The sequence below is a fragment of the Vespula pensylvanica genome, chromosome 1 (genome assembly GCF_014466175.1).
Source record: "Vespula pensylvanica isolate Volc-1 chromosome 1, ASM1446617v1, whole genome shotgun sequence".
Classification (NCBI taxonomy): domain Eukaryota; kingdom Metazoa; phylum Arthropoda; class Insecta; order Hymenoptera; family Vespidae; genus Vespula; species Vespula pensylvanica.
The window spans coordinates 13177519-13202692 of record NC_057685.1 but is presented as its reverse complement, the minus strand read 5'-3'; the positions used below and the strand labels follow the sequence as shown (position 1 = coordinate 13202692).

The following is a 25174-nucleotide window of genomic DNA, read 5'->3' as shown; positions in this document are numbered from 1 at the left end:
AAAAAAAAAAAAAAAAAAAAAAAAAAAAAAAAAAAACAGAATGAATAAATAAAAAGTAAGGAAGGAAGAAAAAAACAAATAAAAGAAAGTAAAAGAAACGAAGAAAAAAGGAGGATTTGAAAAAAGAAAAAGAAAGAAAGAAAGCAAAAGAAACGAAAGGATAGGGCGATCAACAAAGTGGTAGTACTAACGATGTAAATGCGACGTAAGACCGATATGACAAGTGGTTTTAGGTTAAAAAAAAAAAAAAGAGAGAGGGAGAGAGAGAGAGAGAAAGAAAGAAAAAAAAGAATAAAAAAAGGAGCGAGGAATAGGGGGGAAGGAAAGGATGAGGGAGGGGGAGAGATAGAGAGAGACATGGAGGGGATGGGCGTAAAGATACGATACTTTTCTACGGGTGTTTCAATAGCACTGAGAAGCTTTCGAGATTTAAGGTCATTTCACTCGGCATGGCAGCGAGAGAAGCAACGAAATGAGCTTCTTCGCCATTTTCCAGCCACCCCTACCCCTCTCATCCATCCACGAGCCATCACAGACGGAACCCTCTTTCCTACACAGCACCTTTCTCTTTTCCTCTTCAAGCAGCCCTCATTCTCCAGTTCCCGGCTTTCGTTTAAAAGCTGCTTCAAGAAAAAGGCAATGGCTACGTGCTTTCCTTTCTCGCTCGAACTTTTAAATTTCTAGTTAGTAGACCCTTTCGTAACTTCCTCCTCTGCTTCTCTCTCTCTCTCTCTTTCTCTTAGACACAGCTAAATAACAAGTTGCAAGACAGTGTATGTGCGAGAAAGAGAGAAAAAGAAATACGGTAAACGTTAAAATGGGACTGGTTGTGTCAGACGGAATTACTATACCTTGATATCTACGCTTCTATCGTAACCACTTTTCGTCGTTACATGTTCTAAAAAATGGATGTTTATATAGTTAACTCTTAATTGTACGTTTGTTTTACTGTAACCAACCGAAACTATCTATTTTTCTATACGAATCATTATTACATGGATTTATTTTCTTACGAATAATTTCGTTCTACAATTATCATATATTTCATTGATCTATTCAAACATGGCTGACTAAGTTATGACTCATTAATACCGCTAATATAGGTTTTATGAAATTTAAATACACCGAGCTTTACATTCTCATTCGACCATCGTAAAGTTTGATTATTCACCCTCCCTCCTTTCACCCTCTCCTTTTTTTCTTTTCATGCATCCCCTCTGTTTCTGTTTCTGTCTCTGTCACTGTTTCTCTATCGATGCAAACAAACCAAAATCATACATGCAAAATGGAAGCCATTTCGGTTAATTTTCAACTGACTTCTCCTCTGCCATCACTTTAGCTTGTAACACAACCGCGATAATTCATGAATCGGGCGATGAATTTTAACGACATACACCGGATACGTGTTCGATCTAACGCATGCACTAGCTACACGGAGTCATCGGGACGGACTCATTTATCCTTGGGATAGTTTGGTGAGTCATATTTCTTGTTCGGTGCGTCGTTAACGCGAGAGAACTGCCGATAATAATAATGACGTCCTTTCTTCCTATAAACATTAAGTCCAACCGACATATTGAAGACGATCATTTCTTTTCGCTTTTTTCATTTTCCAAAATTACAGACCGTCTATTAGCCTAACGTGTTCGTTATCACCAACGAACCAATGGTCACAAATCTGTGACACACCGTTTTCCACCGAGTGCTCAGAGTCACAGATGCTTGACAAAGTCAATTTTTATCTTCAATCGTAAATAAAAACTGTAGCAGTATAGTATTATGTAGAATTTTGAAAAAAAAAAAAAAAAAAAAAGAAAAAAAAATAGAAAGTATTGGGTTGAGGATGAAATTTCTTTTCTGTAGAGCAGTGAACGTGTTAAAATATATGGTATATCTTTATATATATATATATATATATATATATATATAGATAACAGAGCTACTAATCTAATCTAGATACGGCGGCCTAAGGAAGGATAATGTTCGCACGAGAAACGTTCCCCTACTACCTACATCCTCAACTAGAGTATTATCGATCGAAATAAGAGAGCCATCGTGGCATCGTCAGCGAATTAATCCTACTTTCTGAAGGAACAAAATTCGATAAGGGTCATTCCTCTAAAACGTGCGACTATACACGGATGAGCATGTCGAAGTCTTCCTATCTTTTCTATTATTTTTAAAGTATTATGCATTGACGGAAAAAAAAAAAAACAAGAGGGAAAGAGAGAGACGAACGAATATAAAGAATTTTAAATCCATTATGCGGCACGATCATCCTTGACCAATTAAAAGAGATTTTTATATATAATATGAATCAACATGCGTAACAACGTTTTAGTATGTCGAAAGACATTGAAAATTCCATGCAGTAAATCAATATATGATTTCTAACAGGAACTACTACGCAACGAGCAATTATCGCTGCTGTTAGGCTATTATCGATATTAGATTTAAGTTTTCCCTTACACTCGCACATACATATATTTATATACATATATACATACACTTACATATATAGAACCGTTCGTGCATCCAAGCAATATATCGGAGTACGCGGTAACCGCGAGTGCAAGTGTCAAACGACTCGACTCTAGGCAGCTTCCAACAACAGCAACAACACCAGCAACACCAGCAGCAGTAACAACAACAACTATGCCATCAGTACCAGCTGGTTACGACGTTTTCGTAGCTTCCAAGTTCACGATAGTACTCTTCCTTAGCCTTCCTAAATCACCTCTTAAAACCACCCTCTCGCAAATATAATGAAGTGTTTGTAATTATTCTCCTAAGGAAGCAATATATTTCCGTTCTCGTTTCTCTCTTTCCTTCATCTTCCTTTTTCTGTTCTGCTTTGAAGAAAATTGAATAAAAAAAATAGAAAAAAGAAAAAGGAAGAGATATTTGCAAGAGTCAAATAAATGCGATCACGATCGACAATACAACCATGGTGGTACTATATGATTTCAAATAGAAATGGGTAACTCATATAGAACGAGGAAATCTATCTCCGTTTTCTGTTTATTTCTTTAATGAGAAATACGGAACGAACGCGACATATGACACGCCACCGGAATTTACAAGAAGGCTCAGAGCTACCCATTCTCTCAACCCTTCTAGGATTTCTTAGCGTTATATTTCGTGCGCTAATGAAAGTAATGAGAAAAGGTCGCTTGTGCTGGCAATGTCTACACTTTGTTACTCGGTACCCAGCTTAACAGAGTACATTATCATTGGATGATTCAAGTTCATTCATCTGTTATAAGCGATTACTGACTGCCTACTGTGTATCCAATAACTTTATAATTTAATTCCATAAGGGCTGTTTACTTATTTTTATGAATGATGCAAACATTATTATAATGAGATTATTTGTTTATTCACGACGATAAATCTAATGTGAAAAATATGACTATTATATTTTTTTGTATCTTTTAATATGAAAAGTTAGAAAAAGTATTAAACAAATATATATATATATATATATATATATATATATATATTATGTAAGATTATATAAGATTGCTTACATAAATCAACGTATTATAAAAAAAATAATAATAATAATAATAATAAAAGAAAGCGATTTAAAGAAATCAATTACGATCTATGATCTCCTTTCTTTCGTATCATTCTTTTACAAATATAAAAATTTTAAATAATTCCGAATAATATATACGTATGTACATATTTAAGTACGTACGTAGAGCCTAATGATGAACGCAAGAAATACGATGAATACAATTTTCCTCGCAGCTTCCCTCTTCATTTTCCTTCCGAATTTAAATTTCGACAGAGAATAGAAAAAGAAGAAGAAAAAGAAAAGTAAAGTAAAGGCAAGTGTGCTTTTACGTAGCAAGCATACGAAGGTTCTTTTCAGTCATCCGTTTCATCTCCTTACGCGATATCAAAGGAAATTCAAAAGCAAAACGCGTCCCCACTCGGTGCACGTTCCATTTACGTTTCTTTTTCTTCTCCATTTTGTTTTGTTTTCTTTCTCTTTTTTTTTTTTATTATTTCTTTCTTTCTTTCTTTCTTTTGTTCCCTTCTTCTTCTTCTTCTTCTTCTTCTTCATTTCTCTTTCCAAATCGCTCTCCCTTACGCGTGAAAAAGAAAATACAAAGGAAGATTATCGATAGACGATAGTTTTAGAGTGCGTGTGTAGCTTCGACCAATTATGGAAGTAACTTAAAATTAAATTTCACATTTATTTATATTCAATATAAATAATACGAACGCATACACACTTGCAACGATCAATTGAAAAACACGGACAATTAGCATTGATCATCGTGACCAATCAAATACTAGATTGAATGAATCAAATGTGTTTGCGTTTAGAATACTACTCAAAAGCTATTTTCTTGGTAATTAGAGAGTGACGAATGTAACCATTCAAAGGGCTAATGAAATCGGATAGTACGATATCTGGCAAAGTTGGGTCGTTGAGTTTGATCAGTGGATGGAAAGTTTTAAAATATCGAATTTTATCATATGCGATATATGTATATATGTATGTATGTATGTATGTATGTATATTTATTTATTTATTTATTTATATATATATTATCATGAAATATAACGTCGCATATATGAGAGAGTTGTTATAATCGATATAGTTAAAAATGTTTTATATTATATTTCATGTTATATATTAATTTTTATGAAAGTTAATATTAAAATTTGCAATTTAATATTTGAAACATGCGCTGTTATCAATTATTTTATAAACTGTAATAATTTAATAAATTGTGCACATTACAAAAATATAGAGTGTACTTGTAAATAGAAATAAGATTGAGAAAATAATTTTAAATATTTCACGATGGTACGATACACTTGATGAAAATGCAAATTAAATCTTTTTTATAATAATTATAATATCTCTACGGGAATATATCTACTTTCGTAATAACATAAAAATGTGGAAAAAAAATCACGTTATTAAATTATTTAAAAATATATCTATAAGTATATCTGTAAACATAAATTCAATATTTTAAGTAATAATCATAATGTCTGTACACGAATAAATCTACTTTCGTAATAGAATAAAAAGTAACATCATTAAATTATTTTAAACCGTATGTATATATGTAAGATCAAATATTCAATGAATCATAATCAATAATTATCAATGTTTCTACCTGGTAAAAACAGATTTAATTAACACATTTTTGAATTTATATGTATCGCATAGCATATATATATTTTCGATCAACAGTCATTTATATCAATTAATTAATTAATTAAATAAATAAATAAATAAATAAATAAATAAATAAAAAAGAAAGAAAATAAACGAAGTACGAACGTATTTCGACAAAAATCTCTTCCCAACCTCACACCCCCCGAATAAATAAATAAATCACTTTGTGTATAAGTTTAAAAAAAAAAAGAGAGAGAGAGAGAGATTATACCAAAAGTATTATAGAAAAGAGACGTGAGCTCGCTATGCTAACGATAAAGATAATTAGGACGATCGAGTTACGCGAGCTGTAGCGTATAATACGTTCTGCTTTAAAATCCACCCCTACCCCTGAATTTGCACCCTTGGGAGGGTATCGCGAAAGCGCAAAATGTATTGCAGTTTCTACGAATCGCGACGTTGTGGGACGGGACGTTGAGAAGTGCAAATAAATTATACAGGACATAAGTTGCTAATTTAAACGGTGAGGAGGAGCAGCAAGAGAAGCAGGAAGGGTGAAAGAGGAAGAAGAGGAAGAGGAAGAGGAGGAGGTGGTGGTGGTGGTGGTGGTGGTAGTGGTTGTAGTAGTGGGGGAAAGTTGGAAAGGCAATCCGGTAACGGCGTGCTGCTTCTGCGGTCTCCTCCTAGGCGTAAGTAATTAAAACTACGATGATGCACCGTGTCCCAGAGTCCGTAACAACCAAACTTCACCACGAATCTAAGTACGAAACGTTACGTGTTTGTACTTCTGTATATATATCATACATACACATACATATGTTTGTGTAGGTGTATCTCTTTTTTTACGTGTGCGTGTACGTGACCAGACATAATACTCTAAGAGACCTAAATTTCTTCTTTTCTTTTCTTTCCTTCTGATTTATTATTTCTCTTTTCTTTTTTCTTCTCTTTTTTCTTTTTTTTTTCTCTTTTCTTTTTTTTTTCTCCTCTTGATAAATTTCTCTTTCCCCATTTATTTCTAGTTTCAAAGTAGTTAAGTACAAAGCAAAACACATTGAACGATAATTTCCGACGACGAATTTGCGTCCAACGAGTCGAATAAACGAGATCGTTGGTCGTTGGACTCTTTAATATGCAAATAACTTCTCTATTGGACGATGATTTTCGAACGTTTTAACGATAGAAAATTTTTGCGATGAGAAAATATAAGAGAAAAATTCTAACCGAATCTAAGCACTTAATATCTACCATCAAATGGACATACACCTTCCTCCTTCCCATATATTAACATAAATCACGAAAAACATTTTCAACAAATCTTTCAATCGTAACAAGGAAATGCACTGAAAGTTTTTCAAAATATATTTTCTTTCTCGCATATTTAAAACGTCTATTTACATATACGATACGTTGCAATTTAGTAGGAATATGAAATATAATCGAGTTAAAAAAAAAAGAAGAAAGACAAAAAAAGGATTTTTTTTTTTTGAAAAGTTATTTCAAATCGATTAACTTTTTATAGACATACGGAAAGTCATGAATTTTTCACGGGATATCGATAATAAATTCGTCCAATAATATGAAGTACTTGAAGAATTCGAAAAAAAATTTTTCTTTTTACGAACAGATGTATTATATAGATCTAAAAAAAGAAAAAAATAGAGAAGAGGCCAAATCCACCAAATTATACGTTAAAAATATTAAAATAAATGGCACACGCTTTATTGATTATATTTAAAATATTAACACAGTTACTTCGATAACTTAACGCGACTAAATTCACAAATTTGAATATATCCGTTCCTTACACTAAAAAAGAAAAATAAATAAATAAATAAAAGAAAGAAAAAATAATCTCAATAAAATAAAAAATTCGATTACATTCTTTTTTTATCGTCACCATGCGAAGATATTATTTCGAAAAATTATCAATAAGCTTCGTAGAGTACATTAATCATTTCATAACATCTCACAAACTTTAAATAGGCAGTGAATCATTTTCTTTTATCTTATTTTACATTATATGACTATAGAAATAAATAAAGATTAGACAAAATAATGAGAACGTTATTCCTTCAATCGCGATTCTCCATTATTTTATCCAGCAGCTTTTACATTTATCATATTCAAAGAAAACCGATTATAAAAAATAATCGCATCGTAAGCAAACAAAATCGATTATTGGCAAGTATTCATATTTATTAAAATCTAATTTCCGAAGAAAAAAAGACAGAATAAAAGAAAAAGCAAAATAAATTACTAGCTAAGCATTATTAATTGCACATACGTTATTTTCTTAAGTAACACATATACAATAATTGGTCAAAATAATGGAGACAGCATTTTCATTATTTTATTTAAACCTTGAATGTACATATATACATATACATATATACATATACATGTATATGTATATAAATACACACACAAACAGCGTGAAACAATAATGCCTTGCCTGAATTGCTTTTTATATTTTTTTCACGCCTTTCTCCTTTTCATGAATCTATTGTTGGTTTAATGAATAATTAGAACAGAAAGAACTTTTCTTTTTTTTCTTTCCTTTGTTTTAATTGTCTTCTTTTCTCTCTCTCTCTCTCTCTCTCTCTCTCTCTCTGTTTCCTCCTTAAAATCGAGATCCTCGTTCGACGATAGTCTCGTTCCAGATGATTTTCTTAGAGCAGACTATGGGAAATGTGCGCGAATGTCGTACCTGACCTTTTCTGTATGCAAAACCACCCTCTTTGCATTTTCCTTAGTTTGTCGACTAAGGAAGAGTAACACACGGATAGCGGATAAGAAATCGATTTTCCATTCGACGCACGATAGAATATAAGCATGTCCTCTTAAGCGAACTCAAATTTTATGCCACTTCTTAGAGATCTCTCGACTTATATATTATATGAAATAACCAACGTGACGCGTTCATCGAAATTCTCTGAAGAATTTATTTATTAAAACTCTAAAACAACATACACGCGTGCATGCATTCGCACACACGTACTCGGAATACTAATACATGAAAAATCTTTTAACATTTGTATGCATTGGTTGCAACAATTTTTTTTTTTTTTTTTTTTTTTTTTTTTTGATAAAATAAATCAATATTGCTGAACAATCAAATTCGTTTATCTATTACTTTGTGTTTCCGAGAAAATCGATTACTATTAATATTACGAGCATGGGACATATTACTCTTTTAACTAATTCCATTGATATCATATGTTATCTTTGCCTATTATTACATATGAATCATTTGTAAATAAAATATGATCGTTATCGAGATTCATTCAATGAGGTTCCTGTTAAATGCATTATTATTTAACCAATATTTATATTCGATCTATTGTTTTTTTCTTTCTTTCTTTTTTTTTTTTCTTCTTCGTGGAATATAAAATCATAGATAAATAAAACAAATTTTCATTCATAACTACAATTTAATATTTTCTTTTAAAGAAATCAATTACTCGAATCTTTATTTAACACGATTATTATAATTCAATCGAACTTATAATTCCTCGATCGTAAATAAACTTTCTGTCGAATAAAATCGGGGAACGTCGTAAAAACGTTCGAGACGTTCGAAAGAAAATCTGCATAAAAATCGTGCAACCATAACGCGATTCTGACAGCCGGTAGCAGCTGAAGAGCCGACGATTTACAAATGCAAATGCATTTCAACGTCGATTGGACATTGGCATCGTTTGCGGAACATTTCCGACTTGAGCTTTCCGTAGATAATGTCCTTGATATACATATTTCGAGACGATTCGGCTAACTAACTCAAACATGACCAATTTGAACGAAATTATCGTATTATCCTATTGGAATAGAAATTGTTTACTTAAAAGCACACGTCACCTTTTCCAGCAACTGTGCAACGTATCACGTAAAACATACATACTATATTAGATTTTATCACTTTGCTAATGAATCATAAACGCGATTAGAATTTTTGTATTCTATCTTTTCGAAGTAACGATCATTAATATTATTTCAGACTGATCTATACGAGATAAATTTTGACGGATAAACTTCTATGGTGTCTACGATCGTATTACATTTTTGTATATATATTTATATACATAAAAAAAAAAAAAAGGAAAGAAAGACAACAAAGAAAGAAGAGAAAAGAAAAAAGATAAAAAAAAAGAAAAAGAAAGAGTTAGAAAGATAAAAAGAGTTCGTTTGATTGATAATGAAATTTCTGTTGATATTCAAGAGAATTAAGGCGATATGATAACTGATTATGTTACCGCGTGATTCCTACTTGAAGTCACGAGGAAATGAATCACTCTGGAGAACGAATAACTCTAGCCGACTCGTCATATCTTATGCGACTCTTTTCTGACTTCTCCTAATATTTAGACGAGAGTGGAGAGAGAGAGAAGAAAGAAAAAAAGAAGAAAAAAGAGAAAAGAAAAAAAAAGAGAACGCTCTAGGGTATGTAAAAAGAGTCGAGTTGAAATGACGGTTAAAGCATCGAAAAAGCAAACGTAATGGGTGCGCTAGCAGCAAGTGGTTGCCACGTAACTAACAACGACGTTCCTTGAGAATTTACTTCGTCCTCTGTACTTTTTTATATTGGATGCACATACTGACTAATCGCATTAAGAAAAAGAAGAAAAAAGAAAAAAAAAAAAAAAGTCCTTCCATTTTTTCGTTCTAAAGATACTAGAATATTAAGTATACGGTATATAACAGTCCTATATACTTTTAAATAAGAGCAATTACATTTTACCATTATCCTTCTTTTAAATTATTTTCTTTCTACAAAGAAAGGAGGGAAAAGATCTCAGATTTATTCATTTTTCATACTTTCGACATTTTCATAACAAAAAAAAAAAAAAAGAAAGAAAAAAAGAAAAAAAAAAAAATATGTCGACCTAGTAGAGATTTCCTTCCATAAAAAAGAAAACGTTTGAATCGAAAAAAGGTATTTATAGATCCGAAACTTCCTAGAGATATCGTACATATCGGGATAATATAAAGGCAAGAATATATTATACATACATACATACATACATACATACATACATACATAGATAAGACGACTCGGATATAGATTCGATACGTGTACATGTTTACACGTTATCGAAGGCTTATCACTCGGCAACGAGATTACACCGGTGAACGAGCAGAAGGTAGGCAAACCAACTCTCTCACTCTCTCACTCTCTCACTTTCAAAAGAGAGAAAGAAAGAGAGTGAGAGAACGTTACAGAAGAAATCGTGAAGAAACGATTTGGTTGTGTAGGGATATGTGTAAAAGCGTAGGGCCCAGCACTCGACGAACCAGTCCTGTTTTCTTCTCTCTCTTTCTCTCTCTCTCTCTCTCTCTCTCTCTCTCTCTCTCTCTCTCTCTCTCTATCTATCTATCTATCTATCTCGCTTTTTCTCTTTCTATACTCCTAGTATACCGCCGCGAAGAGAACTACGTAGTGCTACGTGTTCTACACACGGTGTGCACCTACAACAAACGGACGGCGACCCCAACCGCTCTTTGTCCTCTCGACTCTTTCCTCTCTGCCCTCTCAATACCCCTCTAAGACCACCCCCGTCTCGTCCCTTCCTTCCCTTTACGGCCTATCTACCTTTCTTCTCCTTACGAGTCGTCTCTTTCCTTCCACTTCTTTTTCTTTTTCTTCTTCTTCTTCTTTTTCTCCCTCCCTCTCTCTCTCTCTCTCTCTCTGTCTCTCTTCCTTTCCAACCAACGCGACCACGCTGCTCCTCTCCAACACATAAACACACACTCACTCCACTCACGCATTCGTGCCAGCATACACATAACACACACATACATGCATATACACACAGGATAATACACAGAAGAAGCACAGCGGTGCACAGATTTATTTGTTCGCCATGACGGACCCAACCGTCTCCTTTCTCGTCTATATACCAGAAGTTCTCTCTCTCTTTCTACCTCTTCACCAGTCTCGATTCCCGCTCAAAAACGTTAGCTCTTAAACGTTAAAAGCTATTCTGCTCCCATTCGTTCGGTCTTATAAGTTTCCCTTCCAAACCAAATCGAAAAATCGCCCGCAAGGTACTCCGAAACTTTTCAAAAAAGTTTCTCCAAAAGTGGACCTCGAAGAGTGCCTTCTCACCCGGGGCTAAAGAGAATCGAAAAACAGAGAAGGAGGTAAAAGGAGGAATCTATGTGAATCCGTCCACGATACTTTCGAACTAAGCGCATAACCTCGTTTTTATTTAATTGGTTTCATTTTCTATAAGATTAAATTGTTCGGAAAGAAAAAGAAAAGAAAAGGAAACAAAAAAAAATGAAATATATTAATTCAACAATTTTAACCCTGTTATCGCTTCAAGAATACAATACTCAATTTCGAAGAAACTTCGAACGTCCGAAGAAAAGATCTTTTATCATTTTCATAAATTAAAGTATATAACTGTCGTAATAAAAATTATGAAAAAAAAGAAAAAAACATTTATAAATATTTCGCCAAAAAAAAAAAAAAAGAATATCAAAAAATCAAAGTAAAAACGATCCGTAGAGTTACCATCGATAAGTTTTAAACTAAAAAAGAAAAAAAAAAAATAATGTACGATACGGTACAGACCAGAAAAGAAAAATTAAAATTAAAATAAGGAAAAAGATAAAACAGAAATTTTCAAGAAATAACTGCGAGAGAAATGAAGAGAGAAGAGAAAAGAAAAGAGAAGAAAAAAGAAGGAAAAGCAACATCCTAGGGTAGTCATCATATCTCGCTCGATTACGATCAGGAAAAAGCACTCGGAAAAATTCTTAATCTGGCTGATGCGGCACAGCAGCAACAGCAACAGCAACAGCAACAGCAACAGCAACAGCAGCAAGAGTAACAGTGGCGTCAGCGGCAGCAGCTGTCGCATGCTCGTGATTTCTACCAGATGTGAGACACGATTATGCGCGTGCACTATACATACACAATGTGCCGGCACATGGCCACTCCGCTCGTAAAAACTACTTTCTATTTCTAAATAGGAATCTTCTCCTGTCTCCTCTCCTTTTTATTTTTTTTTTTTCGTTTCGTTTCGTTTCGTTTTGTTTTGTTTTGTTTTGCGTCCTGAACTCACATAGATTGTAAATGAAAAGTACGAGAAGAAAACACAGAAAAGTAAGAGACTAGAGATTTCCTCTAAAGCTAAAGGAGAAGCTTGTTTGTTTTATCGGAAAAGTATCACTCTCTCTCTCTTTTTCTTCTTATCTATCTTCTTTCATTCTCTTCTTCGTCGATTTTCACAAGACGAGACAGACGAGAATCGTGTTGGTTATTGAACTAGTATCGAAAGAAAAGTAGAATCTTTAAAATGGCATCTATCAACTAATTTCTATGATATAATTCGAGATTATATATATATTAATCTATATATATATCTATTTTGGATTATATATATATATATATTAGTTTCTATTTTGAAAAAAATACATTTTGTCTTAATAGTAAGGATAATCGCTGATATTAAGATCTTACTCACGTTCTATCGATCGTTACGGATCGATTCAAGACATGTTTACAAGATTAATTGACAAACATACGTACGTAAACACACGTACGATAGCAAGTAGAATATTCAATCGATCGATCGATAAACCGATCTTCATTCTTAAATACTGATAAAGAAATGACAGAAGTTCATTGAAGAGATTTTTGTAAGGTCAAAAATCTGATAACTCTTATCTGAAAAAATGGAATTGAAAATCCTTCGAATTTTATACGAACGAAAAGAAAAGAGAGAGAGAGAGAGAGAGAGAGAGAGAGAGAGATCAAAGTGCGCCATTTTTTTTAGATTTTTCAAAGAAAACATCATAATCAGAGATGAAAGGAGAAAAAGATTTAGTTTCATGGGATTTTACTTCTCTATACGTTTGCAAAGGGATTTAAGCCATGAATTCCCACGATCGAAATTTTTGTTCGATTTTGATGATCTAGAGCTCACTCGAAAGGTAAATTTCTTCGTAGATGAATCATTTCTTTTTTTTTTTATGCACATTAAAAAAAAAAGAATATCACTTTCTTTCATTGCAAAGATCACGTTTAAAAATAAATAATTTCTAAGTGTAATTTTCATCGATATATAAAAATCGGAAATAATAATCTCCTGTAAAAAAATCATTATCTTTCGAAGAAGCCCTTGATCATCAAGATCAGACAAAAATTTAAACATAGATAAGAAGAGAATCCCTTTAAATTATTGTTAAAGTAAATACAAATGCCTTTTCGGAGGACTCGAACTCGAAGGACTCGAAACCCAGTAATAGGTAATTTAATCATATAGAAATTATCTGCAATATATACTCCAAAAAAAAAAAAAAAAAAATAGAGAAAGAGAGCAGGATTTTAAAAGTTTTTAACGTACACCTGGCTCGAGCTCAATTACGTACCTTTTGCGAGTCGTTTTATAGCATAAACTCCAAGTGATGTGATCCCGCCTTACTCGGCATTAAATTCTTAAAACTTGGAGCGACTTTTGGATCGACATATCGATCGATCGATCGATCGATCGTTCGTTTGCTCTTGCCCTATCGATTTATCGATCGTTCCTATCTTCCTTCTTTCGGGAAAACATTCATTAATTTAGTTTGTTATTCGAACGATCCAATGTGTGTCCACAGATAATGGACTGTAAATAATAACACGCACGCTGTCGCACACGCGCCCATACACATACTGTAAATTGTGAATGAGAGAGAGAGAGAGAGAGAGAGAGAGAGAGGATCATGTATATTATAAAAAAAAAAAAAAATGAAAAATAAAAAAGAAAAAAAAAAGAAAAATTCGTAATAATAATAATACTAGCAATAACGTCGAATAAGGGTTTTGCAAGAAAGCAGAAACAGCAAGACGATCTTAATAGATCCCTCGAGTTGATTATTTTCATAAATTTACGACATTCTTTTCGTAGGATCGTCTTTCCCCAAGTTCCACGACTGGCTAGATCAATAGGAATTAGCGGAAAAACCTTTTAACGAATTGCATCGATGAACTTTTAACGAGGTTCGTTCCTTTCGAACGAATTCCTCCTCTTTCTTTATCTTTCTTTTTTTCTTCCTCCCTCCCTTCCACTCCCCCTTTCTCTCTTTTTTCTTTCTTCCAGTCCTTTTTCGCGTATTTCTTCGCGAATACGGATCGCGAAAACGTAGAGAAAATGGATTACTACGTGATGAGATTATTCGGTACGCGCGTAGAATCGAGAGAACTGTAAACCTCGAAGGCCGATGGCGCGTTGAATAGTAGGAAAGAGAGAGAGAGAGACAGAGAGAGAGAGAGAGAGAGAGAGAGAGAAGGGATCAGCGAACTGCAAAAGAAGGTTAACAAATAAAACTCCAAAGTTTTCGATGAACAAATAGTTGGATTTGTAAGAGGAAGAAAAAGGAAAAAAAGAAGAAAGGAAAAAAGAAAGAAAGAAAGAAAGAAAGAAAGAAAGAAAAAGAAGAAATATACTTGGGATAGTTTCTCGCGTATTTTGTGATTTTCCCGCCCTTTTATAAGCGTCCCTATTTCATGTCCAACACGACATCTGGTAGAGGGAAGACGCGTTAACAAGATTCCCAAATCGTTCGAGTACCCAAGGAATTTCGCATAATCCATGAGGGATTTCACGGTGCTTTAGTGGTTCGTCTGGTTACTCGTCGTTCGTCGATCCTACACAACTATACAGCAGATAGATAAATAGATGGATGGATAGATAGATACATACAGATATATAGATAGAGTATGTGTGTATTATCTATCGGGTTCTCGAATCGTAAGAATTCAAGAATTCAGAGAACGAAGAAGAGGAAGAAGAAGAGGAAGAAGAGAAAGAAGAAGCAAAAAGCAAAAAGATGGAAGAAGAAGGAGAAGAAGGAGAACTGAGAGAGTCTGAATAAAAGTAAATCTTTTTCGCTTTAACCATCCTCGCGTCGCAACGTTGTGGAAGAATGCGAAAGGTTGTAGGTATAAAAAGGGACACGTTGCTACGAAAAAAAAAAGAGAGAGAGAGAGAAAAAAAGGAAAAAAAAAGAAGAAGAAAGAAGAGAAGAGTAAAAAAGAAAAAGAAAAATAAGGATCGGCACGAAATCCAAAGAATTTTTTCTTCTTTCCAAGTTTTCGTTCTAATAGAAAGAGAGAGATAGAGATAAAAAGGTTAAGGTTGGGTAAGGCGGTAGATGGACCAACCGACCATTCTGAATTCGCACTTCCAGTGGTTTAAGATTACCAAAGAGAAAAGAGGAAGATCGAGGACCGGTCGAAGGCCTCTCGAATGATGCCAACGTGAAATGGAAACGCGACCCTGATTGGCTCAATGGAGACGTCCAGACGGATCTTGGGTCAATTAACGCTAATAAAAGTAACACCACTCGGCGGTCCACTCTGTCAACCGTTGAAAAGCTTCTCGCGGTTATTTATGAACTTATCCAACTCCCTACTCTCTTTCCATTTAAAATCACTACTTATCGCACGAACTGATTTCACCGTAATCACTTTTATCTACGATCTTTTTATCGACTTATTTCCACGATCTCGAATCATTTGATTTATCGTATTGTTTGATCCCTTATTAGATCTACGCGACAAGTGAAATTATTTTCATATTTTTCTTTCTTTCGCTTTCATATTTTCTTTCTTTCTTTCTTTCTTTCTTTCGTTCTTTTGCATAAGGATCGTCGTTCAAACTAACGAGAGAAATCCTTGATAACTTGATTCCACCATTAATTGACCAGTTTTGTTTTCTTTTTCGTTTTTCTTCTTTAACCGCACACGTTCAAATCGAATCACTTTTCAATGAAAAAGCTTCGCTTTTTATTACTGCGCTAAATCGTAAAAGAGAGAGGGAGAGAGAAAGGGAGGGAGGGAGAGAGAGAGAGAGAAAAGTGGACACGTTCGATACATGGAAGCTTTTAAAGGACAAACTCACACGATATAAGCCAATAAACGTGAAACGAACGAACAATCGACCGTTCCGCGCGAGCGATTTCAAAGCAATTAATTCATATCAATCCGCGAGCAAAGACCCTCCTACGCTCGAAATAGATCGAGAGTAAGAGGTTTATCGACACTTCTTGACGGATATCACCAAAGAGCCATCAAATTTGCCTTATTTCTATATAAATAGCAAACGAACGAAATCATACGACGAAGTTCACGATTCCGAAAGGTGTCCTTTGTATAACTATATAACCACCATTTCTCTCTCTCTCTCTCTCTCTCTCTCTCTCTCTCTCTCTCTCTCTCTCTCTCTCTCTCTCTCGATCGGTTTCTCAAATAAGAGCAATAACGTACGATCGATAAATAGAAATAGATCGTTCTTATAATGTGAAAATTAATAAATATTTGAAGCTAAACGCTTCGATATAAATCATTAGATAAACGTATCGATTCGTTTTAACGAGATCACGAATCGATCGGAAAGCCATCCATCCTTCCACGAAACGATTTCGCGAAACGAATCGGTTACGAGTTTCGTTCGCACTAAAGTAACCAACAACTTGACGCGATATCTCTTATTACGAATTATATAAATTATTCGAAAATCGTTCGGATTTACGTCATATATATGTAACAAAGTAAGTATTGTATCGTTAAATGTGTGTCATCGAATAAGGATAGAGTTTAATAAAGAATCCTCTTAGGGAAAAGTTATTTCTTTCTTAACTATTTCGTCGAAACAATGTATAGTTTCATACCTCTCAGAAAGTCGACGTTTACTTACAGCGTAAGCAGCTTTTTCGATAGCGCAGCATAATAGCGACGACATTTTGAAAGTTTGTCTCCTATAAAAGGAACTTTGTAACTCGTGGAAAAGGTCCATGAAAGTAAACGAACACACAGATAAACTAATCTAACGTATCTCAAATTCCCACGCAACGTAAATAACTGATCAATCTGATTTTTTCGACCGTACCGGAATCTATCGCGTACGAAAAACATTTTCACTTTTCTTAAAAACGTAACGTAAAGTAACAGCGAGTCTCGTTCGTTTCAAGAACCGTTAGAAAAACTGAAAGATCGTTGGACTATAAGATCCGTTAACAAAAAAAAAAAAAAAAAAAGACTAGCGCGATCAAAGATGGCGTCTTTTAATGGCAGATTTTCAAAGATATCGAAGATACAATTTTATTACGATTTATCGATAATCAACTTAACGTTGGATTACAATATTATCGAAGAAACGAGATTACACGTTATGCTTATGGATAGAAAATAATACGATGAATCTCGGATCACGTTTCAATCTACGCTTACAGTTGCATACGAGAGAGAAAGAAAAAGAAAGAGAGAGAAACTGAGAGATTATTTTCTATTGGTCACGCGTGACGGAATCGACCAATGGCGAGTTCTACCTTCGAATCGTATTGGAACGTACCTGCCATCAGCTTTTACCTACGTATCTCTTGTACCTACCCAACCTACCTCTCGGTCGGTAATGATCTTTGTTCCTTAACGCTCGAAGAGATGAAACTTCGTTGTTTCTCACAATATGCTAACGAGAGATGCCTTTTTATTCAAGAAAAACATTCGATAAATATATATTCCAAGGATCTTTCAAATATTCATTCTTATACCGTCGCATATCAATAACATTTACGTATACTTTTAACACTCGTCGTTAAATTAAAAGGAAAGATTATATGCAACATTCTTTTCGTAGATCATCTCTAACGACGAAGAGTGTTTCATAACCTTCGCTAATGACATCGAACCATCGACCAACGTACACATATACACACGTATATACATCGCGAATGAAAATGTACGACGAAACACGTAAGGTCAGCGTTTGTTTCCATTGTAAATAATACCAAAGAATTTTCTTGGAATACTTTTTCGTGTACATCGAAACAAAAGGTAATCGTATCGCGTATTCTACACGAAAAGTAATATCCTATCGCAAAGAAAGAAAAGATTGGCTGAATCAGAAGAGAGGAATTCTTAGAAAAGAGCGTCGCCTCGGTGAGTTCCTTCGAACAATGACGAATCACACAGAGGACCCTGCGAATGGGCCTAAGGCCGGAGTCGTCCCCCTCTTCCGCCCGCCGCTGGCAAGAGATGCCGATCGCAGGCTTTCCAAGCACGACGATACTCGGCGCATGCGCTCTCGACCAATGGAAACCACGCGTAGAACGTACGAACGGTGAGTGGTAAGACAGAAAGAAAAAGAGAGAGAGAGAGAGAGAGAAGGAGAGGGGGGAGGGAAAGAAAGAAGATAAAAGAAAGAGAGAGAAAGACTGAGATACGTGCAACCTCGAAAGATATGCTTCACTCACCGAGAGCTCCGCAGAGGAGAAGAATAACTGGTAAAAGATGCCAGGGCCTCGCCCAGGTCCCAAAACTACGTGAGGCAGTGTTGCACGTTTTCCTCTTCGTCTTCGACATTGCTTTATATTTTCCTTTCTCGTTAAGTTCTCACTATAAACTTTCCTTGATAGGCGTCCTTGTAGGCGTCGGCGATGTTTTCGTTGCGTCGTCCTCGTCGTCGTTGTCGTCGTCGTCGTCGTCGTCGTCGTCGTCCTCGTCGTCCTTGTCGTCGTAGTCGTCGTCGTCGTCGTCGTTGTCTTCTTCTTCTTCTTTTTCTTCGTTTCCTCGTGTAATGACAAAAAGCACAGGTTCGTTACCGTATTATCGCAGAGTTCACCGCGTTCGAACAAACACTAAAGTACACCATCATCTGCACGCCGCACTGATCTCATGGTCTCCCTCCTTCCTTACTCCTTCTTCCTTTTCCACCTTTTTCCTCTTTCTCTTCTTTTTTTTCAAAACAGAAACACACGTCACACGTACGGTTCGACGTACGTTCAACATACGCGGCGAGAATCCCTAAAGCCGAAGACCAACGCCGTACAAACGCGCCTACCCGACTGAACGACGACGCGGACGCGAACCACTCGCCTTACCCTGTGCCCGCCGCCTGCTTCTTGCCTGCCACATTCTCTCTCTCTCTCTCTCTCTCTCTCTTTCTCTCTCTCGCTCTCTCTCGCTCACTCTCGCTCACTCACGCTCTGCGTACCAGCCTCGAGTCCTCCCCACCACTCTCTCCCTCTCCAGGATGTTTCCCCTCGTACCTTCGTGCCACCAAACCCCGAACGAACGAGCAACAGAACCGTTACCCCCACCACTACCATCACAGCGCCGAACTACTTGTTGATCTTCCAACAGGTACGTCCCTACGAACTCTGGTACCACGTATCTTCTAACTTTACGAATTTTTTTTTCTTTTTTTTTTTTCTCTAATCTCTTTCGTCATTCCAGTCCTTCTTCTTTCGATATTACGTTATTGTTTATTAAGGATTTTGTTGCTCGTTGAACGAAATTCTTTTATTGTTCGTTTCGTTATATATTGATTATTTATTTTACGCGTTTAGATTATTTGATCGTTTATTTAATCGATTATCGAGAGAGATTCGCACGATAGGGAGGGTTTTAAAAGAATTTCGATCCTCGGAATAAAATGAGAATGTTTATGTATGTAAGTACGTGCAAACGTAACGGTTTCGCGATAGGACACGAAGTATGATGCCCTAGAAAAGACGATGTTTTATTAACGAAATAAAAGATTCTTCCGTAGAAAAGAAATAAATACAATGTAACTCGCCATGCAAAAAGGAAAATATCGCGTCGCAATAAGATTTTTCTTTCTCTCGCGGCGAGTTTTTTTAAATTTTACAAATTGTTCGACCACGCATATAAAAATCACATTTTGTACTACGCTTAACGGCTTAAGGACCGGAAATAAAAGTGAATCGACAGAACGTCGTTTAAATAACATCCCCATTAATTCACGGAAAATATATTTAACACGAATAAACAAGGTGGGAAAAGAGACTCGTTTATTCGCCGTTCAGATACAAAGCTACGGTACAGTCGGTCGCAGAAATATTCCAATACTTTTTCAAATTTAATTAGTTTTTTCTTTCTTCCTGTTTTTTTTTTCTTTTTTTCTTCTTTTCTTCTCTTTTTTCTTTTTAACCAACTGAGAAAATATGCAAAGAAATTGGCGTGCTGTAAGGAATTACGCGAAAGCGAGACAATTCTTTTTCCTTTTTTTTTTTTTTTTTCATTTTAACAGCGATACAAAATAGAAAGATCAACCATTTATATTAATTTGCACGTCGTCTTGCAGTGTATATCCCGCAAAGAGCATTTATGAACTACATCAATATTACATAGATTTCGTAGGTAATTAATTCATACGTATCCTCAAGAATATCTTTTTAAATAGATTAATTCGAAAACCCAGACGCGATTCATGCGATCTTGTATTTATCTTGTACATTAGTTCGCGAGTTCAATGAAACGTACTAATGTCTCGTGTTTTTTTTTTTTTTTTTTTCGTTTAAAAAGAATTTCAAGTAGTTCAGTTATCGTCATCTTCAAAATAATTTTTCAATTTGTAAAAAAGTGTCTGGAATATTTCTGTTACCAACTGTATGTATGTATGTATGTATGTATGTATGTATGTATGTATGTATATATGTACGTATGTATGTCGCCGAAAAAATACGAGACTTTTGCGATAGCATAGCGGGATACCGAAAGTGCAGCGTGTGCAGCAAAATGCAAAAGTTTTATGATGCCCGTTCTTCTCCACCTCCATCTTCTTTTCCGAAAGCCATGCTCTTCCTCGCGACCAACTTCCCCGTCGGACATCTCGAAGAAGCGGCATATTGAAATACATTATTCAAAGCATCTCTGGTGGGTCTTTCTTGGTCTGCCCTTCCTTTACTTCCTCTTCTTCTTTCGTTTCTTTTTCTTCTATTTCTTCTTCCTCTTGGCACAGATTTAGACTCCAGAAGACACTTTCGCGCGTCGATGAGGAACATACATTTCTTATTGAAAAGCCCCGCTCATTCGTCATACAAAGCACTATTGATATAGACACCAAACTCTTCGAATTCAAAAAATTTGATTTTCCCGCCACTTTCGTGACTTACGAATACTTTCTTTCTTTTCGATTTCACATAACTTTAAATCCATCGGTTCTTCCTTCGCGATATAGATCTAACGAAACTCTTTTATTCCCCATTCAAAAATTGTTTCTCCGATTGATTCTCCGATTCATTCTTCGATTTACGTGATCCTGTACTTATTCGGAATAATAAAGTTGAAACTTGACATTTTCCTCGTCGTCTTCGTTATGTACTTGTGTATTGTAATATTGGATATACTTATTTTTAAAAAAAGGAAAAGAGATAGAAATGGAAATATAGAGACGGACAGAGAGAAAGAGAGAGAGAGTAGAAACGGTATTAAAAGGAAAAACCACAAAGCTTATCTGGAAAAAAATATAATCCAGGGCACGAAATCCTCGTCATTCTTGCGGCAGGAAACGTACACGTTTTTCAAAAGTACATGAGCACCGTTAATGGCTCCGCAGTCAGACACCAGGTTTGCTTTGGTCTCGCATCCCGTGCACGTTTATTCACGAGAAATTACCGTAATTATCGTACCTTTGCTAGTTAATTAGGAGCTCGCGACGTTATTCTCGTCTTTTTTTCTTTCTATGTCCGTGTGAAAACGAAAGGGAAAAAGGTAGAGAGAGAAAGATTGAGAGAGAGGGGGAGAGAGAGAGAGAGAGAAATTACGTTTCATATTTAACTTTTCTTTCTTTCAAATATGGTGATCATACCTAAAAACGCGTCTAAAAAGACATATACGCACGTACGTAGAAACAAATCATATTTCAATTTTCAACGAATACTCTGTAATAAAATAAACAAATAAATCTCTTCTTTTCCGATTATAATATATAAGATTCGAAAATATTGAATATTTCGATGAATACATATATTTATATATATGTATGTATATGTATATGTATAAAGTTGACTGGCAAATATCAGCAAGGTCTCGTACGTCGGGAAAACGGTGAAAATACAGTTATCACGATTGACCCAAGGAATACATTGCAAATTTTATTTCTCTTCGAAGAACTTTCGAAGCTATCGTCGAGCATTTTTTCTCGATTAATCATAGTTCTAGATAAGATTAATGGTAACGTGTACATATACATTTACATATATAGATACACATTTAGATATATGTACGTAATTTCTACGATAGAAAGTAAAATATAATGTGATCGTATCGAGACATCGTTTTTATCATCTTTTAAGAACATTGTTCGTGAATAAATGATTCTCTTAATGAATCGATTTAAACAACATATATATATATATAGGGAGAGAGAGAGAGAGAGAGAGAGAGAGAGAGAGAGAGAGAGAGAGAGAGAGAGAGAGACAAAGGGAAAGAGTAAAAAAGAAAATAAGAAAGAGAGAGAGAGAAAGAGAGAGAGAGTGCAATGGACCATCAGGATTACAGGAAGATAACGGTAACGAGGAAACAAGAGAAGTATCGTTAGCCAAGTCATACTTACGTGTATCCATACGTAAATATGTATCTATGTATCTATGTATATATATTTATATATATATATATATATACGTAAATACCTTCTTCCTATTCAGTACGCTCTATATAATTCGAGACGGTTATTGTGATCCTAACGGTCAGATTCCGGACAACGTTATCTCGGTAGGTGGACTGCTTAACCCAAACCCCATCAAAATATTCCTTGGTACGTGTAAATGTATTGGTAGAGGATTGACCGATTAAATGATCATGTATTATATAATTGTTCCTTCCTATTCGTTTCACAATACTTTTTATGACATTATTATATCGGCCATCTTGAATCTTAAATACAATAAGATATATAATAAATATAGATAAGGATATAAGAATGTTTGTCTGACATGAACCTTGTATTATTTAGAGAATAAAGTTGTGGATGAGTATATAAAGAGAATCTACACATATATGTATTTCATTGAAACGTTCATCGTCGTTGGTTGAAATTTTGATAAAATTTATTTGAGTTAACGGGATAGCTTTATGAATGGATATCGTATAACAATGAAAATCCTGGATACGCTGAAAGCGTATAGTTCGTATCTGCCAAATAAGGTAACGTGATACTCTCGATCAAAGCGACGACACTGCTCTCTCACTGGTTATCATTCATATATGTGTTTTATATATATATATATATATTTTTAATATACGTTTTCGACTGGCGCCTAACACAGAGAATTAATTATTCTTTGGTACCAGCTGGGCTTTTACTTCGATTACACTGTGATATAATGACAAAATGTTTCTTCTTTGTTTTTGACGAGGACGTATATGAGTCAATGAAAAATAAATTCATTTTCATCAATGAAAAAAAAAAAAAAAAAAGAACCGTTCGATTGTCATTAAGAATTGTTTGAATACGAATGCGCTCAATGAAACATTTGAAATCCAAGATTAACATTGTATTCGTATAAGCATTATATTAGAAACGTTGAGAAATTACTATATCCTAATGAAAATCAAAGATATTGAAAATTTGTATATACTTGTCGAAACTTTGAATTTTACCTTTTATTTTGTTACGTGACATTTTATGGTGCAGCATATATTCTCAACGATCATCTATCTAACATGGATTATATTTTATCGATTTAATTCTATTTTTAAAATATTGAATGAGACATTGATTTTCGCACTCGACGATTGTATCATATTAATCAATTTTATTAGATTTCTTGACGAATGATGTATTTATTTATATGATATCTCGTTGCCTTTTTATATCAATTAGATTAGATTCTTGATTTTCTTAGAAGTAAATATGCATTAAAAAAAAACTAGTAGTTTTTAATTCAGAAAAGATAGTTTTTTAATTAGAACGATAAATAAAGGATAAAAGGGAAAAATGGATACTATCCTTTTACTGATTATCGCTGTAACAATTTACTCTTATATTTCTATATATATGGTATGTTAAACAGAGAAAGGATTTAATACCTATTAAGCTTAATCAAAAAAAAAAAAAAAAAAATTAGTTAACACGGATAGCAGTCATGAAGGATTTATATATGATTTTTGATTCCGTTAACGATAATGATTTACTTATTATTATTTTAATCTATTTAAACGGTGTTCTACATGCCATCGTTCCATTACCAAAGACATTTCATATTTGAAATGGATATAGAAATGGATATAGAACTAAGGCAGTTTTTTTAACTCGCAGCATACCGAATGGAATATCATGGCACATTCGTGTAATGGATATTTTCTATTTTAATAAATGTCATTTTTTTCTCGAGACAGGGACACCCTTTGAAAATTACTGAAATAAGGTTTTTAAAATATATTCGAAAATATCTACTTAGAATTTAAATCGAGCGACTAAGGAGGTCATGGAATTGATTCAATTTTCGTCAAAACTTTAATTTAAACGTTGTCTTACAATTATTACAAGATGACGTTAATCTCTATCGCGTAAAAACCAAATCCATTAACTCTTTAATTTAATAGCTGTATCTTTTTAAAAATTAAGAAAATGGATTTATTAAAAGTTATAATAAACTCTATACCCAACAAGTTATTTGATAGGATAACATGTTACCATTGTTGTTTATCGACATTTAAGACATCCTTTGTAAACATTAAAATAAATATATGGTAAAATAATTGCCATTATTTATATATGAATTTTATTTTTTTTTTATCGATCGGATATTTGTCGATCGGAGGTCGTTTAAAATTTTGTAAACAAAAAAAATATGTTTCAATATTGCATGTCTTGTAAATTTTGAATCCTTTTATTTATCACCCTATATATTACAAGGGTTCGTATAATCGCTCGACGTTCTTTGATGCTTCGATAAAAAGTTCATGTTTCTACGGGTACCCACTTGTTGCAGTTACGGCCGAGCACTTAGACGCGTCCTTCCAAAGTAGTCCTCATCGAGCAGACGAAGGAACAGGTGTTAAGGAATTCATCGAGGGTATCAAGTCTGGGAAGGTCTATAATACTTCCTTATATTTCAAGTTACACTAAACGAATCGTTTTCATATCAATTTTTAGCCGATATATATATTTAATGAAAATATATTTTAAATTGAACAACGTTCTTTCTCCTTTTTATTAAATTTTTATTACTAAATTACTCGGTAAATTGTTTCGCCAAAGATATAATAATTTGATTATTTTTTCA

The 25174-nt window shown here is 34.3% G+C and overlaps 1 protein-coding gene across 2 annotated transcripts in view; it reads right to left on the bottom strand.

The window, feature by feature from the left end:
• Positions 1-19005, bottom strand: part of LOC122634556 (DE-cadherin) — a 133799-nt gene extending 114794 nt beyond the window's left edge. The window contains exon 1 of one of the 2 annotated variants that reach the window (XM_043823606.1): positions 18395-19005. In XM_043823606.1, coding sequence (XP_043679541.1) covers positions 18395-18503 — 109 coding nt within the window. In that variant the 5' untranslated portion in view covers positions 18504-19005. The remainder of the gene's footprint in view (positions 1-18394) is intronic. The other variant, XM_043823616.1, reaches the window with a different exon arrangement.
• Between the last annotated feature and the right edge of the window lie 6169 nt (positions 19006-25174).